Source organism: Triticum aestivum, chromosome 1A (genome assembly GCF_018294505.1).
Source record: "Triticum aestivum cultivar Chinese Spring chromosome 1A, IWGSC CS RefSeq v2.1, whole genome shotgun sequence".
NCBI lineage: Eukaryota > Viridiplantae > Streptophyta > Magnoliopsida > Poales > Poaceae > Triticum > Triticum aestivum.
In genome coordinates, this window is record NC_057794.1 from 61,328,987 (window position 1) to 61,348,862 (window position 19,876).

General features: G+C 44.5%; 1 protein-coding gene across 1 annotated transcript; it reads left to right on the forward strand.

Moving 5' to 3' along the window:
- The first annotated feature begins 14,482 nt into the window (after positions 1 to 14,482).
- Positions 14,483 to 15,179, forward strand: LOC123093253 (transmembrane protein 234 homolog). Its single transcript, XM_044515197.1, has one exon. It carries the CDS (start codon positions 14,514 to 14,516, stop codon positions 14,928 to 14,930), a length of 417 nt encoding a protein of 138 aa, XP_044371132.1. The 5' UTR covers positions 14,483 to 14,513; the 3' UTR covers positions 14,931 to 15,179.
- The last annotated feature ends 4,697 nt before the right edge of the window (positions 15,180 to 19,876 follow it).

Genomic DNA, 19,876 nt, shown 5'->3' on the forward strand with positions numbered 1-19,876 from the left:
TATTACCACCGTCTTACTGCTCCGTGGTGTACTTCATGTTGTCCAACATGCAAACAATCTTTTTAGCAAACTTAAGTCCTCATATTTTTTCTTTCTGAAAAGAAACACCGGAGCCATATTATGGATAAAAATGATTCGACCCCTTGCATCTTCATCCATAGGGTATCTGGGGCAACTAGGGTTCCCAAGCCACCCTCTCCTCCACCTCCTCCATATCCCTGATGGCCGTCACTAGAGGAGGACAACGGGAAAGGCTGACGGGCGTGGTGAAGGTGGGAGGGAGGCTCACGTTGATTTGTTTCTCATGTTGATGGCATCGGACGCCAGGGCGGCAGCCCCGGATGGTGAGACAGCAGGCGTGCCCCGCAGATGCTGGTGGCCGGATCCCTCAGTCCCATGGGCGGTGAGGTGTCGGTGGGCGGTTGTCGAGGCAAAGGGCCTTCTTCGGCTTTCGCCTCCAAATATGAAGGTACAGCCCCTTCTGCCTCTCTGGATCGCTCCTCCTTGTCAATACTGGTGCAGAACGGCCTCGGTTGCATGCCCTCTTGTTGGAGAGGTGATGACGGTTCTGGCTCTGAGGGAAACTCCTGAATGGATGGTTCAAGCATGGCAGCGGCAACACCCAAGGGTGACACTTTCCTTCCTCGAGGAGTTGTTGAAGACGCTTCCGCCCACACTAAGTCACTTTCCTGAGTGAAAACTTAAAATCCATTATGGATTGGTCAGCGACGACGTTGCTAGCCGTCTGGGCAAGGTTGGTCTTGGACGAGTGATGTCATTGTGTGGAGATGTCCGGTTGCTTTGAGTTTCAAGCGGTGGTGGCGAGCGATGCTTTTTCTTGCAGGCTAGGCGCTTTCTCTTTGATGGTGCTCTCTAGTATGGTGTGTGTTGTAATGTCATTTGGTCTGTTTCAACTCCTCCTCGAAAATAGAAGAGGCTAGGATTTCATCACGTGTGTAGTGTCGTTTCGTGTAGGTCTTGGTTCTTGTGTCCTAGTGGTGACATAAATGAGTCCCTTTGCCCCCCAAAGGTGTTCACTCTGACACCAGCAAACAGGTGAGTGAGTGGTCTCAGGGATCTAGACGACCAAGTCTATTAGGTACTCATCAACCAGACAGGAATTACACAAGACCAACAAGAAAAAACAGTTGAACGATACAATAAGCTGATAGAGCAGCTTCTAGCACAACACATGAAGAAATCACAAAAAGAGAGAAAAAATGAAAGCATAGCTTGAAAATGGTGCTGCCCACCACACTCGGGAACCTAAAACAGAAAATATAAGAGAACAGTGGATTAGCCGACTACCACTAGAAGAACACATGCACGAAAGCTCCACCGTGCTGAGAAGACACAACTCCTTCCTACTCAAATGCCGAAGAGGGACCTACTCTGCCATCTTGGCTAGAGGACGCCACACCGTCGACTTGAAGAGGCCTCACCCGAGAGCTATGAAAGGAGCCGGCTTCGCGACCACACAGAAAGTGTTGGGGAACATAGTAATTTCAAAAAAATTCCTACGCACACGCAGAATCATGGTGATGCATAGCAACGAGAGGGGAGAGTGTTGTCTACGTACCCCTCGTAGACCGTTCGCGGAAGCGTTATATCAACGCGGTTGATGTAGTCGTACGTCTTCATGATCCGACCGATCCAAGTACCAAAAGCACAGCACCTCCAAGTTCTGCACACGTTCGGCTCGGTGACGTCCTCGCCTTCTCGATCCAGCAAGAGGGGCGAAGTAGTAGATGAGTTCCGGCAGCACGACGGCGTGGTGATGGTGTTGGTGAAGAACAATCTCCGCAGGGCTTCGCCTAAGCACTACGAAAACTATGACGGAGGATAAACTAGAGGGGACGGGGTTGCCGGCACACGGCTTGGTGTTTCTTGATGTGTCTTGGGTGCTAGCCCTGCCCCTCTATTTATATGTTGAGCCTTGGGGTCGAAACTTGGAGTAAAAGCCTCCACAAAGTCGGTTTCACCCGAAAGGCAAGAGTCCTTCTCGGACTCCAGGGCTAGAAGCCAGGGTTCCCGGCGTCTGAACCCAGACGCCAGGGACCCTAGCATCTGGCCCCTGGACTCCGCAAAACTTTCTTTTGCGCTTTCCAAAAACCACATGGGTTTCCCCTTTGGCCCAGATAAAGTGTTCTCGTGCCCAAACATTTTGGGAAACTTCCGGAACCCCTTCCGGTGAATTCCGGAACCCTTCCAGAGATCAAACACTACTATCCACATATCAATATTTACTTCCGGACCATTCCGTAGTTCCTCGTCATATCCGTGATCTCATCCGAAACTCCGAACAACATTCGGTCACCAACATACATAACTCATAGTACTATATCGTCAACGAACGTTAAGCGTGCGGACTGATACGTCTCCGTCGTATCTATAATTTTTGATTGTTCCATGCCAATATTCTACAACTTTCATATACTTTTGGCAACTTTTTATACTATTTTTGGGACTAACATATTGATCCAGTGCCCAGTGCTAGTTGCTGTTTCTTGCATGTTTTTTGTTTCGCGGAATATCCATATCAAACGGAGTCCAAACGGGATAAAAATTGACGAAGATTTTTTTGGAATATATATGGTTTTTCGGAAGAAAAATCCACGCGAGACGGTGCCCGAGGGGGCCACGAGGCAGGGGGCGTGCCCCTGACCCTCGTGGCCATCCCGTAAGGCGGTTGGTGCCCTTCTTTCGCTGCAAGAAAGCTAATATCCGGATAGAGATCGTGTTAGAATTTCATCCCAATCAGAGTTACGGATCTCCGGAAATATAAGAAACGGTGAAAGGGTAGAATCATGGAACGCAGAAACAGAGAGAGACAGAGAGACAGATCCAATCTCGGAGGGGCTCTCGCCCCTCCCATGCCATGGAGGCAAAGGACTAGAGGGGAAACCCTTCTCCCATCTAGGAAGGAGGTCAAGGAAGAAGAAGACGAAGGGGCCCCCTCCCCCTTTCTCTTCCGGTGGCGCCGGAACGCTGTGTGGCCATCATCATCATCACCGCGATCTACACCAACACCTCCGCCATCTTCACCAACATATCCATCACCTTCCCCCCTCTATCTACAGCGGTCCACTCTCCCGCAACCCGCTGTACCCTCTACTTGAACATGGTGCTTTATGCTTCATATTATTATCCAATGATGTGTTGCCATCCTATGATGTCTGAGTAGATTTTTGTTGTCCTATTGGTGGTTGATGAATTGCTATGATTAATTTAATTTTCTTATGGTTATGTTGTTGTCCTTTGGTGCCCATCATATGAGTGCGCGTGTGGATCACACCATAGGGTTAGTTGTATGTTGATAGGACTATGTATTGGAGAGCAAGAGTGACAGAAACTTCAACCTAGCATAGAAATTGATGCATACGGGATTGAAGGGGGACCAATATATCTTAATGCTATGGTTGGGTTTTACCTTAATGAACGTTAGTAGTTGCGGATGCTTGCTAATAGTTCCAATCATAAGTGCATAGAATTCCAAGTCAGGGATGACATGCTAGCAGTGGCCTCTCCCACATAATACTTGCTATCGGTCTAGTAAAGTAGTCAACTGCTTAGGTGCAATTTCACAACTCCTATCACTACTTTTCCACACTCGCTATATTTACTTTATTGCTTCTTTACTTACAACAGCCCCTACTTTTTATTTACTTGCTCTTTATTATCTTGCAAACCTATCCAGCAACACCTACAAAGTACTTTTAGCTTCATACTTGTTCTAGGTAAAGCGAATGTCAAGCGTGCGTAGAGTTGTATCGGTGGTCGATAGAACTTGAGGGAATATTTGTTCTGCCTTTAGCTCCTCATTGGGTTCGACACTCTTACTTATCGAAAACTGTTGCGATCCCCTATACTTGTGGGTTATCAAGACCTTTTTCCGGCGCCCTTGCCGGGGAGCAATAGCGTGGGGTGAATATTCTCGTGTGTGCTTGTTTGCTTTATCACTAAGTAATTTTTATTTTCTATTCTTAGTTGTTTTCTATCTTTAGTTATGGGTAGGAAACGCAAAATACCAAAAAAAATAGTTGTACCTACTAAACCAATGATTGAAGAACCACTCAAAATATATCATACTACTGGAGCTTATTACTTGGATCATCTTCGATCCCTATGTGCTCGTGCTGAAATCCCAACTAGCTTAGTTGAGGGCAAATCTTTAGATGAGCATGCTTGTTATGTGCGACACCGAATATCTGAAAAAGGGAAAAATTTACCGGGTCAAATTCATCGTTTGCAATTCTATGCTTGGAATTTATGTGAAATATATGATATTACTTGTTGTTCTGAAAACCCTAAGAAAACCCTATCAATGTGAGTTTAGTGATAATGGAATCGTATCTTCGTATGCTAAGGGTGTTTATAGTTATAATGATGTTCAACAAATTGAAGAATTTATTGCTTTTAAGGGTGCTTATGAAATTGCTTCTTTGATTGAAACGTATGATGCTACTCATTACAAATCTGAAAATTTTGACATACTTAAATATTGCTATGATAATTATGCTTCTAATGCCTATGTTGAACCATATATTGAGGACTACCCCGCTGTTCAAGAAGAGACTAATATTTTGCAGGAGTCTATGGAAGAATAAATTGATGAAACTGTGAGCTCATTGGATGAAAAAGATGAGGAGGAGAGCGAAGAAAAAAGGAGGAAGAGCGGATTAGCTACCCGTGCCCACCTTCTAATGAGAGTAACTCTTCAACTCATACATTGTTTAATTTCCCTTCGTGCTTACCGAAGGATGATTGCTATGATGATTGTCATGATCACGTTAATTCTCTTGAAATATCCCTTTTTGATGATGCTTGCCATGCTTGTGGCCAAGATGCCAATATGAATTATGCTTATGGAGATGAACTTCCTATAGCTCCTTATGTTAAACATGAAATTGTTGCTATTGCATCCACACATGATAGTCCTATTATCTTTTTGAATTCTCTCGACTACACTATATCGGAGAAGTTTGCCCTTATTAAGGATTATATTGATGGGTTGCCTTTTACCGTTGCACATGATGATTTTGATAGATATAATATGCATGTTCTTGTTGCTCCTACTTGCAATTATTATGAAAGAGGAAATACATCTCCGCCTCTTTATGTTTCCAATACAACAAAATTGCAAGAAACTGTTTATACTATGCATTGGCCTTTAATTTGTGTGCATGAATTGTTCTTTTATGACATGCCTATGCATAGAAAGAGAGTTAGACTTCGTCATTGCATGATATATGTTACTTTGTGCTCAGTACTAAATTACAAATCATTGTTAATTAAAATTGGCTTTGATATACCTTGGGATCCGGGTGGATCCATTACTTGAGCACTATATGCCTAGCTTAATGGCTTTAAAGAAAGCGCTGCCAGGGAGACAACCCGGAAGTTTTAGAGAGTCATTTATTTCTGTTGAGTTCTTTCATATAGTTTAAAAACAACAAAAATAAAGAGGGGAACCCAAAACTTTTTTAAAAAGGAAAGTGAAAGTGAGAAAGACAAACATTGTTGAAGTGGGAGAGCTCCTTGAACTTTGTTCATGCTCATGGCAACTTTGTGAATCTTGATTACAGAAAATTTTCAACAAAAATAATTATCCCCTTGTACAATTCCATTGTATTATAAAAATAATGTGCCAAGGTTTGCCTTTAGGATGTTTTAGATGCTTGTTGGTTTGTATGGTGCAGGACAGAAACTTTGGCTGTAGTGTGTGATTTTACATTTTTAGATGGAACGTCAAATGGTTCTGATTCTTTTTGCACTGTCTTTCTATACAATTTTTTTATTTTTCCTAATTTTGGCAGAATTTTTAAAGTATCATAAGTATGGTAAATGTTCAGATTATTACAGACTGTTCTGTTTTAGAAAGATTCTGTTTTTGATGCATAGTTTGCTTGTTTTGATGAAACTATCGATTTATATCAGTGGATTAAGCCATGGAAAAGTTATATTACAGTAGAAACAATGCAAAAACAAAATATGAATTGGTTTGCAACAGTACTTAGAGTAGTGATTTGCTTTACTATACTAACGGATCTTACCGAGTTTTCTGTTGAAGTTTTGTGTGGATGAAGTGTTCGATGATAGAGAAGGTCTCGATGTGAGAAGAAGGAAGAGAGGCAAGAGCTCAAGCTTGGGGGTTCCCGAGGCACCCCAAGTAAATATTCAAGGAGACTCAAGCGTCTAAGCTTGGGGATGCCCCGGAAGGCATTCCCTCTTTCTTCAACAAGTATCGGTATGTTTTCGGATTCGTTTCGTTCATGCGATATGTGCAATCTTGGAGCGTCTTTTGCATTTAGTTTTCATTTTTATTTTATGCACCATGCTGGTATGAGATAGTCCTTGGTTGATTTATAGAATGCTCTATGCACTTCACTTATATCTTTTGAGTATGGCTTTATAGAATGCTTCATGTGCTTCACTTATATCATTTGAAGTTTGGATTGCCTGTTTCTCTTCACTTAGACAACCGCCATTTGTAGACTGCTCTTTTGCTTCACTTATATTTGTTAGAGCGTGGGCATATCTTTTGTAAAAAGAACTAAACTCTCTTGCTTCACTTATATCTATTTAGAGAGATGACAGGAACTGGTCATTCACATGGTTAGTCATAAAATCCTACATAAGACTTGTAGATCACTGAATATGATATGTTTGATTCCTTGCAATAGTTTTGTGATATAAAGATGGTGATATTAGAGTCATGCTAGTGAGTAGTTGTAGATTAGTAGAAATACTTGTGTTGAGGTTTGTGATTCCCGTAGCATGCATGTATGGTGAACCGTTATGTAATAAAGTCAGAGCATGATTTATTTATTGATTGTCTTCCTTATGAGTGGCGGTCGGGAATGAGCGATGGTCTTTTCCTACCAATCTATCCCCCTAGGAGCATGCGTGTAGTACTTTGTTTCGATGACTAATAGATTTTTGCAATAAGTATGTGAGTTCTTTATGACTAATGTTGAGTCCATGGATTATACGCACTCTCACCCTTCCACCGTTGCTAGCCTCTCTAGTATTGCGCAACTTTCGCCGGTACCATAAACCCATCATATAACTTCCTCAAAATAGCCATCATACCTACCTATCATGGCATTTTCATAGCCATTCCGAGATATATTGCCATGCAACTTCCATCATCGTCATATACATGACTTGAGCATTCATTGTCATATTGCTTTGCATGATCGTAAGATAGCTAGCATGATGTTTTCATGGCTTGTCCATTTTTTTATGTCATTGCTACGCTAGATCATTGCACATCCCGGTACACTGCCGGAGGCGTTCATATAGAGTCATGTCTTTGTTCTAGTATCGAGTTGTAATATCGAGTTGTAAGTAAATAAAAGTGTGATGATCATCATTATTAGAGCATTGCCCAGTGAGGAAAGGATGATGGAGACTATGATTCCCCACAAGTCGGGATGAGACTCCGGACGAAAAAATAAAAAAATAAAAAAATATTACAAAAAAAGAGAAAGGCCAAAAAAAGAGAAGGCCCAAAAAAATAAAAAAATAAAAAATAAATAAAAAATGAGAGAAAAAGATAGAAGGGGCAATGTTACTATCCTTTTACCACACTTGTGCTTCAAAGTAGCACCATGTTCTTCGTATAGAGAGTCTCTTGAGTTATCACTTTCATATACTAGTGGGAATTTTCATTATAGAACTTGGCTTGTATATTCCGATGATGGGCTTCCTCAAATGTCCGAGGTCTTCATGAGCAAAAAAGTTGGATGCACACCCACTTAGTTTCAGTTTGAGCTTTCATACACTTATAGCTCTAGTGCATCCGTTGCATGGCAATCCTTTCTCACTCACATTGATATCTATTGATGGTCATCTCCAAAGCCCGTTGATACGCCTAGTTGATGTGAGACTATCTTCTCCTTGTTGTCTTCCCCACAACCACCATTCTATTCCACCTATAGTGCTATGTCCATGGCTCACGCTCATGTATTGCGTGAAAGTTGAAAATGTTTGAGAACGTCAAAAGTATGAAACAATTGCTTGGCTTGTCATCGGGGTTGTGCATGATGTGAATATTTTGTGTGGTGAAGATGGAGCATAGCCAGACTATATGATTTTATAGGGATAACTTTCTTTGTTCATGTTATTTTGAAAAGACATGATTGCTTTATTAGTAGGCTTAAAGTATTATTGTTTTTATGTCAAATGATAGACTATTGCTTTGAATCACTCGTGTCTTAATATTCATGCCATGATTAGATATGTGATCAAGATTATGCTAGGTAGCATTCCACATCAAAAATTATCTTTTTTCTCATTTACCTACTCGAGGACAAGCAGGAATTAAGCTTGGGGATGCTGATACGTCTCCGTCGTATCTATAATTTTTGATTGTTCCATGCCAATATTCTACAACTTTCATATACTTTTGGCAACTTTTTATACTATTTTTGGGACTAACATATTGATCCAGTGCCCAGTGCCAGTTCCTGTTTGTTGCATGTTTTTTGTTTCACGGAATATCCATATCAAACGGAGTCCAAACGGGATAAAAACTGACGGAGATTTTTTGGAATCTATATGATTTTTGGGAAGAAAAATCCACGCGAGACGGTGCCCCAGGGGGCCACGAGGCAGGGGGCACGCCCCTGACCCTCGTGGCCACCCCGTAAGCCGGTTGATGCCCTTCTTTCGCTGCAAGAAAGCTAATATCCGGATAGAGATCGTGTTACAATTTCATCCCAATAGGAGTTACGGATCTCCGGGAATATAAGAAACGGTGAAAGGATAGAATCACGGAACGCAGAAACAGAGAGAGACAGAGAGACAGATCCAATCTCGGAGGGGCTCTCGCCCCTCCCATGCCATGGAGGCCAAGGACCATAGGGGAAACCCTTCTCCCATCTAGGGAGGAGGTCAAGGAAGAAGAAGACGAAGGGGCCCCCTCTCCCTTTCTCTTCCGGTGGCGCTGGAACGCTGTGTGGCCATCATCATCATCACCGCGATCTACACCAACACCTCCGCCATCTTCACCAACATCTCCATCACCTTCCCCCCTCTATCTACAGCGGTCCACTCTTCCGCAACCCGCTGTACCCTCTACTTGAACATGGTGCTTTATGCTTCATATTATTATCCAATGATGTGTTGCCATCCTATGATGTCTGAGTAGATTTTCGTTGTCCTATTGGTGGTTGATGAATTGCTATGATTGATTTAATTTTCTTGTGGTTATGTTGTTGTCCTTTGGTGCCCATCATATGAGTGCGCGCGTGGATCACACCATAGGGTTAGTTGTATGTTGATAGGACTATGTATTGGAGGGCAAGAGTGACAGAAACTTCAATCTAGCATAGAAATTGATGCATACGGGATTGAAGGGGGACCAATATATCTTAATGCTATGGTTGGGTTTTACCTTAATGAACGTTAGTAGTTGCGGATGCTTGCTAATAGTTCCAATCATATGTGCATAGAATTCCTAGTCAGGGATGACATGCTAGCAGTGGCCTCTCCCACATAATACTTGTTATCGGTCTAGTAAAGTAGTCAACTGCTTAGGGGCAATTTCACAACTCCTACCACCACTTTTCCACACTCTCTATATTTACTTTATTGCTTCTTTACTTACAACAACCCCTACTTTTTATTTACTTGCTCTTTATTATCTTGCAAACCTATCCAACAACACCTACAAAGTACTTTTAGCTTCATACTTGTTCTAGGTAAAGCGAACGTCAAGCGTGCGTAGAGTTGTATCGGTGGTCGATAGAACTTGAGGGAATATTTGTTCTGCCTTTAGCTCTTTGTTGGGTTCGACACTCTTACTTATCGAAAACTATTGTGATCCCCTATACTTGTGGGTTATCAAGACAGACCCTACGGGTTCGAGAACTATGTAGACATGACCGAGACACCTCTCTGGTCAATAACCAATAGCGGGACCTGGATGCCCATATTGGCTCCTACATATTCTACGAAGATAAAGATCGGTCAGACCGCATAACAACATACGTTGTTCACTTTGTCATCGGTATGCTACTTGCCCGAGATTCGATCATCGGTATCTCAATACCTAGTTCAATCTCGTTACCGGCAAGTCTCTTTACTCGTTCTATAACACATCATCCCGCAACTAACTCATTAGTTGCAATGCTTGCAAGGCTTAAGTGATATGTATTACCGAATGGGCCTAGAGATACCTCTCCGACAATCGGAGTGACAAATCCTAATCTCGAAATACGCCAACCCAACAAGTACCTTCAGAGACACCTGTAGAGCACCTTTATAATCACCCAGTTACGTTGTGACGTTTGGTAGCACAGAAAGTGTTCCTCCGGTAAACGGGAGTTGCATAATCTCATAGTCATAGGAACATGTATAAGTCATGAAGAAAGCAAAGTAATAGCAACAAACTAAACGATCAAGTGCTAAGCTAACGGAATGGGTCAAGTCAATCACATCATTCTCCTAATGATGTGATCCCGTTAATCAAATGACAACTCTTTGTCTATGGCTAGGAAACATAACCATCTTTGATCAACGAGCTAGTCAAATAGAGGCATACTAGTGACACTCTGTTTGTCTATGTATTCACACATGTATCATGTTTCTGGTTAATACAATTCTAGCATGAATAATAAACATTTGTCATGATATAAGGAAATAAATAATAACTTTATTATTGCCTCTAGGGCATATTCCTTTCAGAAAGAACACAACAAATGAATTGCTCGAAGCACGAAGGACACCACGTCGACTATAATAGTGCCACCCTCAGAGATCCAAGTGAAGGTGGAAAGTTACTAGTGGCAATCGAAGGCGAAAGAACGACACCGAGGCTGAGCCTAGGCGACAAACAAGTTGAAAACACGACTAGACTTTGTAGAAAGGGGCCTTGCACCCAGCATCGTGGCCGTGCCGCTGCCATCTGGAAGGAGAACCCTATCCCCATTAGGCCATAGACGAAAAATACATTGCAGATCCAAAATGACACATGTACAACACTCGCCGTCAAAGGACGATCCAAGTACTGCCTTCACTAACTAGAGTTGGACTTGCCACCAAAGGACGAACGTAGATGAGTGTTGGAAATATGCCCTAGAGGCAATAATAAATTGATTATTATTATATTTCCTTGTTCATGATAATCGTTTATTATCCATGCTAGAATTGTATTGATAGGAAACTCAGATACATGTGTGGATACATAGACAACACCATGTCCCTAGTAAGCCTCTAGTTGACTAGCTCGTTAATCAATAGATGGTTACGGTTTCCTGGCCATGGACATTGGATGTCGTTGATAACGGGATCACATCATTAGGAGAATGATGTGATGGACAAAGACCCAATCCTAAGCCTAGCACAAGATCATGTAGTTCGTATGCTAAAGCTTTTCTAATGTCAAGTATCATTTCCTTAGACCATGAGATTGTGCAACTCCCGGATACCGTAGGAGTGCTTTGGGTGTACCAAACGTCACAACGTAACTGGGTGGCTATAAAGGTACACTACGGGTATCTCTGAAAGTGTCTGTTGGGTTGGCACGAATCGAGATTGGGATTTTGTCACTCCGTGTAAACGGAGAGGTATCTCTGGGCCCACTCGGTAGGACATCATCATAATGTGCACAATGTGACCAAGGGGTTGATCACGGGATGATGTGTTATGGAACAAGTAAAGAGACTTGCCGGTAACGAGATTGAACAAGGTATCGGTATACCGACGATCGAATCTCGGGCAAGTACCATACCGCTAGACAAAGGGAATTGTATACGGGATTGATTGAGTCCTTGACATCGTGGTTCATCCGATGAGATCATCGTGCAACATGTGGGAGCCAACATGGGTATCCAGATCCCGCTGTTGGTTATTGACCGGAGAACATCTCGGTCATGACTACATGTCTCCCGAACCCGTAGGGTCTACACACTTAAGGTTCGATGACGCTAGGGTTATAAAGGAAGTTTGTATGTGGTTACCGAATGTTGTTCGGAGTCCCGGATGAGATCCCGGACGTCACGAGGAGTTCCGGAATGGTCCGGAGGTAAAGATTTATATATAGGAAGTCATGTTTCGGCCATCGGAACAAGTTTCGGGGTCATCGGTATTGTACCGGGACCACCGGAAGGGTCCCGGGGGCCCACCGGGTGGGGCCACCTGCCCCGGGGGGCCACATGGGCTGTAGGGGGTGCGCCTTGGCCTACATGGGCCAAGGGCACCAGCTCCAAGAGGCCCATGCGCCTAGGGAACCCTAAAGGGGAGAGTCCTAAAGGGGGAAGGCACCTCCGAGGTGCCTTGGGGAGGATGGACTCCTCCCCCCCTCCTTAGCCGCACCCCTTCCTTGGAGGAGGGGGCAAGGCTGCGCCTTTCCCCTCTCCCCTGCCCCTATATATAGTGGAGGGGAGGGAGGGCATCCATACCTGAGCCCTTGGCGCCTCCCTCCCTCCCGTGACACCTCCTCCTCTCCCGTAGGTGCTTGGCGAAGCCCTGCAGGATTGCCACGCTCCTCCATCACCACCACGCCGTTGTGCTGCTGCTGGATGGAGTCTTCCTCAACCTCTCCCTCTCTCCTTGCTGGATCAAGGCGTGGGAGACATCGTCGAGCTGTACGTGTGTTGAACGCGGAGGTGCCGTCCGTTCGGCACTAGGATCATCGGTGATCTGAATCACGACGAGTACGACTCCATCAACCCCGTTCACTTGAACGCTTCCGCTTAGCGATCTACAAGGGTATGTAGATGCACTCTCCTTTCTACTCGTTGCTGGTCTCTCCATAGATAGATCTTGGTGTTACGTAGGAAATTTTTGAATTTCTGCTACGTTCCCCAACAATGAGCACCCTATACATCTGAAAGCAACCCTTGGTGGTTGTTTGCAGGCAAAGATAATGCATAACCTGTGTCTATCAGAATAAAAGAATATGTTGCCTCGGAGCATTTCGCTGCTCAATACCTAGGATGAAGCCTTTGAATTTCATGAGCCAAAGCTCCAGAATATAACGCCTCACGAATCTCCAACTTGAGAAATCAACAAGATCAGTCTCTAGCCCATGCATAGTACACTAGTAGAGAATCATGCTTTGCATGCGGATTTCGCACATGGACATTGCCGGTTGCGCAATCCACCTCAAAGTCAGCATCGCTAATACGCGGAATAATGCAGGCAGTTTCGAAAACCAGCCGCAAGCAGTTTAATTAAGTAAACTGCCTCCAATGCTGAGATTGCCAGAGGCGTTTCTTTCATCTGTAACTGCCTCAAATGCCTGAATTGTCCTTTTTATTGTTGGATTTTGTTTGGAATATCTTAATACATTTCTGCAACATTCACAATACACAATTACAACCTTCTCATAATGCAGATGCATGTTCCTCTCATAACTGCACTGTATTATGCAAATACATACGTCTAAAGTATGCAACAAACTACAAGTGTAATGTGTCTAGGGATGACATATGCTACAAAGTGCAAATAAAGCCCGACGAAGAGACGAAGCATCCCCCAACCTTTTTGAGTATGCTTGATGCTTGCTGACTTTCTATCATCCAATCCACAACAAATCGAATGAAATCGCTTCGGTTTTCTTTTCTCTTGATGAAAACCCTTATTTGGCTCTCGCTCGCCGCTGAGCCAAAACCGAAAAAAGTAGAAGTATAATAAGAATATCGCCAGAAGCAGCAGCAAAGAACTTGCAAAAGATGATGGTAAAAAACAAAGAGTAGATCCCTTCCAATGCAGCTGTCATCAGATAGGTAGACAATAGCCAATAGTATCAGCGAACTGCCAAATGAAGAAACGCCGCCAACATCACCCTCGCACCCACCTACCCCCGCTCCAGCAAACCGTAACAAACCTCATTCCACCGCACATCAAATCCCTCCCCATCAGCCCCCACGGCTCCTCTGTAGACAGCCCTGACTGGACAACCGAGCGACACGTGCCTCACGACGCCCTCTCAGTCGCCAGGTCGCCTTTGACCAAGAAAGACTTACAGTCCCACTCATCAACAAATCAGGCCCCATGCGTCTACACAACTAAACAAAATGACCTATAGAAGAGGCTAACTCACGCAGCCTAGATCACATTTGGACGACCGAGAAAAAATGATGTAAGAAACAAAACAGTGACCTGAATCGCTCCTAGGAGTTTAACGAGCAATGTTACATCTACGAAAGGTAAGGAATTTACGTAATTGATGATGTGGAGTACTGTGATTGGGGATAGGGGACAAAAGAATTAGTTGGAAGGTTATGTAGGCGTCCAGTAGATGTAGTATTATTCGAGTTTAACCCCTACTAGGGTGCTTAGTGATTTAGAAAATTAGCATACCCAAACCAAAACTCGTCAATTTTTTGTAACTTCTCTATAGTCTAGCGGTTAGCCAAAATTTGAAATTACCCAAACACAAACTTTCTTTTCAGAGGCCGAAATTTGAAATTACACAAACACAAACCTTTGAAAGCCAAAGTTCAGCGTAACCCAAACAAGTCAGCAAAGATCCAGGCACAGTGAGGAAAGCAGAGAAAGGGATGCCCCAGATCCACCGCAAGCGGGCGAGCATGGCGGCGGTAGGCGGCGACGCGGCGAGCATGGTGGCGGTGGGCCTGGTGTGGGGCGCCACGAACGCGCTGATGCGCCGGGGCGCGCTCGTCTGGGACCGCCGCTCCCGCTCCCTTCCTGCCGGCACCGGCGCCGTCCGGCGGTGGGCCGACCTCCTGCTCACGTGGCAGTACTCGGCGCCGTTCCTCGCCAACCTCTCGGCCTCCGCCGCCTTCTTCCGCCTCCTCGGCGACTCGCCCATCTCCGTCGCCGTGCCAGTCACCAACGCCACCACCTTCGCCGCCACCGCCGTCGCCGCCGCGCTCCTCAGGGAGGCCACCCGCGCCGCGCCCGCCGCGCTCGGCACCGCGCTCATCGTCCTCGGCGTCTGGGTCTGCATTGTCTAACTCGCTAACCCTCGTCCGTTCCAACTTCCAAGGGTCCTCATCTGTCTTCCGTGTTGTCTGTAGAATTAGCTCGAATTTGGTCTGCTTGCGGTAAATCTGTCCGTTCATAACATGTGCCTTTGATGCTGATATTTAGGCTGTTTCTCATTTTGGCGTTTAGCAATCTTGCTTATTTCAGGCCTGGATGGATAGGGAACTAGGTAATTGTATCACATGGTGTGTTGAACAACACTGCAGCATCTCAATTCATCAATTCTCTGTTCCCCTTGTTTGTGCCATCTGAGTCAGTTCTGTTTGTTTCCAGGATTAGTTACCTAAGGCCCCGGTCGGCAATGCGCCGGCTCCTTGAAATCCGCGGATCTGCGGAGCATCGTTTTGCCCGCTTCAAGACTTTTCACTGTAGCTCCGTCCGCTCCCGGAGCGGAGCAGTGGAGCGGATGGGGGCCTAAGAATAACCTGATCATGGCCCGCGTGTGCTAAATCAGCATCAAATCCGTGTGTTACCAAGGCGTCCTACTTTAAGTGGGCGTAAGGAGCTTGGGTAAAGCACGGTGCCTAAATGATTATGAATGCAAAGGTATTGGGTTCGTTGGACTCGTCTACGAAGCCGAAAACTGAAGACCGAAGATGAAGCAATGACTCGGAGGAGCCGAGCAATGTCCTCAGTTTGAAGATCAGTTTAGGAGCTGCTGATGGTGTCCTATGTAGGAAGATAACTACGTCGGTCTCGGGATGGGCTAGTTGAGGACCCCTGGACGATCAACTAGTGGGTCATATTCTTCAGGCTCCATGATGTACTTAAGATGAAATCTTCTGAAGACTTGGCGCATACTCCAAGACACAATGTAATCCTCGGGATGTCTATCTCCCGATGTAACTGACCTAGGTGTAACTCTAGTGAAAGTGTGTTATATCGACTAGAGGGGGGGAATAGGCGATGTTTACGAAATTCTTCACTGAGGAATTTGCCGATGAGGAAATTCCTTAGCGAAGAACTACTAGCAGCGGAATAAGTACTCAAAAGTAAACATAACAGAATACAAGCATAGTCATCATGATGAAATGAAGACAGGCACAGAGTACATGAAGCGTAATCACAGGATAACACAGGACGAAGACAAACACACTGAAGAAATTGAACTGAGGAAATTGAGAAAGTCTTCAGTCAAAGTCTTTAAACACAGATATGAACAAACACACAGCACAGTTATGAGGAAATGAAAGAGTTGAGGAAATAGAACCAGTAAGCTCGGTGAAGACAATGATTTGGTAGACCAGTTCCAAGTGATGTCTCAGTTGTACGTCTGGTTGGAGCGGCTGAGTATTTAAACTCGAGGACACACAGTCCCGGACACCCAGTCAAGGACACTTAGTCCAAGACACCCAGTCCTCACCGTATTCTCCTTGAACTAAGGTCACACAGACCTCGTCCAATCACTCGTGGTAAGTCTTCAGGCGACTTCCAAACCTTCACAAACTTGGTCACTCGGCGATCCACAATTCCTCTTGGATGCTCTAGACCATGACGCCTAACCGTCTGGAAGAAGCACAGTCTTCAAAGGTAACAAGCGTCGGATCCACTCAGGATCAATCTCTTCAGTGATGCTCAATCACTTGGGGTTTGTAGGTGTTTGGGTTTTGGGTTTTTGGTTTTTCCTCACTTGATGATTTTCGCTCAAAGTCCTCGAAGGATGGGTTGCTCTCAAATGACAAGTGTCAGTTTCTCTCGGAGCAGCCAACCAGCTAGTGGTTGTAGGGCGCGGCTATTTATAGCCTAGGGAGCAGCCCGACATGATAAGACATAAATGCCCTTCAATGATATGACCGTTAGGTGGATAGATATTTTGGGACAGCTGGCGCATAGCACAGCAACGGTCGGAATTTTGAGTAGAAAATCCTCAGGGCTATCATGTTCCTCACTGTGTAGGCAATCCGCACTGGCGAAATCCTAACTCCTCAGTCAGGACAAATTCCTCAGAGACCAGAAGAACTTTGTCTCTGTCACTGAAGAAATTGACTGATCTGTAAGAGATTTCCAATGGCTTCACTCGAAGGGATTGGTAGGTGTAGGATTTTGAGTTGAGCATCACATGGAAATTTTTCCTTAGTATTTCCTCGACCCCCTTTAACAGTACGGTGTTTCCTATGACTCAAGAAAGAGAAAATGAAACTACGAAAACAAAAGTCTTCTCGCTTCATGTTCCTCGAAAGAATACCAAGTCTTCAAGGTCACACCAATTTCTTCACTTTCAAAGTCTTCAGAAAGTCTTCAGAATACCAAAGTCTTCAGTCGAAGATATTCATTTTTAGGGGTCGACTTTTCCTGTAAATATCAAACTCCTCATAGACTTATAGACCTGTGTACACTCACACACGCATTAGTCCCTTAACCTATAAGTCTTCAATACACCAAAATCACTAAGGGGCACTAGATGCACTTACAATCTCCCCCTTTTTGGTGATTGATGACAATATAGGTTAAGTTTTCAACGGGGATAAACATATGAAGTGTAACTACTGATATTGAGGAATTTGATTGCAAGATATAGAAGAACTCCCCCTGAAGATGTGCATAGTGAGGAATTTGCTTTTGAAGCAATGCACACTTGAAGAGTTGAATCATGGAGATCTCCCCCTATATCTTGTAATTCATACACGCATTTAACATATAATATGAAGAATTTGAAATGCATGATGAAATATGGTGCCTGATGAAATTCAGCATGCGTGCAATAATATTAACGAGGAATAAGCATGCAGAATAGTGCATCAAGAGTATCAGAGCACAGTGCATCAAAAGTATCAGAGCACCATCGGGTTTAAGATTACAACTCGATCCAATAAAGTTTCAGAAGAACGAGAGTTGTAACTTAGCAAAAAAACGCCCATATAGTAGACCCGCTTGAAGACTAACTCATATTTCTCCCCCTTTGTCATCGAATGACCAAAAGGATCGAAAATGAGGACTAACGCCCCTGAAGATAATCATGTTGATGAAGGAGCGCCAGCGTTGTTGGGGTCGTTTGTTGATGTAGGGCCTGCCGCAGTGTCGTCCAAATCTTCATGTTCATCAGTGTCGCGTGATGAAGAAAATGAGCTGGCCACCAGAGAAGGAACTTGGACCTTCTTGAATTTCTTCGGTGGAGGTGCAGACCAGTCAAAATCTTCTTTGAGACCCATGTTCTTCAGATCTTCTTCACCATATAGATGTGACAGGATTGCCCAGGTGCGACCGAAGACTTGATGGAGGTAGTAGTGGTTTTTCTTCACTGCATTGTGTGTGGCAGTCATGTTGTGAAGAAGTGAACCAAACTGACGCTTAACCCATTTGTGATTTCGATCCACCTTCTGGTGAAGACTAAGCAGAAGTTCACGGTCAGTCATCACGCGCGGAGCAGTGGCTTGAGGAGTGGACTTGGGTGCATTGGCAGAGTCATGTGTGGCAGAGTCATCATTGGTGGAATAAGATGCAGCTTTGCGGAACTGACCATCCAATGGACGAATGCCTTCATCTATTACAGCTGGTGCCTTGCCCTTTCCATCAACTGAGGAATATGTCTGCTTGAGGACTTCAATTGGGGGCAAGTAGCTGAGGTGATTCTGGAAATCAGCTTTGTAGTTGAGTGAAGACCTTGTCCTGAGGAATCTCATAATCCAAGGTGCATAAGGCTTCAGCTCAAACGGAGACAGTGCAACATTGGCCATAGTCCTCATGAAGAAATCGTGATAATTGACAGGAATGCCATGAACGATGTTGAATACCAGATTCTTCATGATGCCAACAATTTCCTCATCAGATGAGTCGTGGCCTTTGATAGGACTGATTGTCCTCGTAAGAATACGATAGACAGTTCTGGGCACGTACAGCAATTCCTTCACGAGGAATTTGGTTCTTGGTGCTTGACCTGGCTTCAAAGGTTTCATCAGCACCTGCATGTAATGATGTGTGAGCTCAGGTTCACTGTAGATGTAGCGAGCTTATTCAAGGGGAGGACTGAGTGGTAGAGCACGAAGCAATTCAGAGGCTGGTGCAGTGTAGTGAGTGTTTTCAGACATCCAGTCCAGCACCCATGAATTCACATCTTCAGCATCTCCGGTGATGTGCAGTGTTCCATAGAATTGAAGAATCAGTTCTTCATTCCAATCGCAGATGTCAGAGCAAAAGTTGAGCAGTCCAGCGTCGTGAAGAACACTAAGGAGTGGTGCGAAGCACGGCAGAGATTCCATATCCACGTGAGGAATATGCTCATGGTAGAAAACCTTCTCCTTGTTGAACAACATTGAGGAATAGAAATTGGCTTGACTGGCAGTCCAGAAATGCCTCTTCCTAATGCGAGCAGAGTCATATGGGTTGTAATCTTCGAATAATACGTGCTCGCCGAAGAAATCATCAGCCTTGAACTTTTGCTTGCGTGAGAATGGATCCTTTGGCTTCGGCAGAGGAGTGTCAGTGAGTTGCATCACGACCTTAGGAATCTCAATCGCAGGTTCTTCAGGCTGAGGAATTTCTGGTTCCTCCTCAGTGGCAGTCTGCGTAGTTGGTTGTTCAGCAGCAGCAGTTTCATCAGCGCTAGTGGCTGGAATTTCCTCATGGACAGATGCAGTGGGATGAGTTTCTTCAGAGCCCAGGTGAACAGTTTGTGTGGGGGGCTGAGGAATTTGCTGTAGAGGGGTGAACATTGGAGAGTTTGGATGCTGACTTTCCCAGAATTCATCACTGATTATGGGTGTGGAGCAGCCAATGTCCACATCTTCATCTTCCATTTCTTCAACGCCAGCCTCTTCAGCTGTGAACTGAGGCATAGGCGAGGAGATGATAGGTGTTGAAGGGATCGTATCCACTTCCAATTTCTTCATCCAATGGTTCAGACGAAGCAGCAGAAGGAGTTTCTTCATCAGATCCGCTGGGGATCACATATTCTTCATCAAAAGGAACAAGGTCCTTT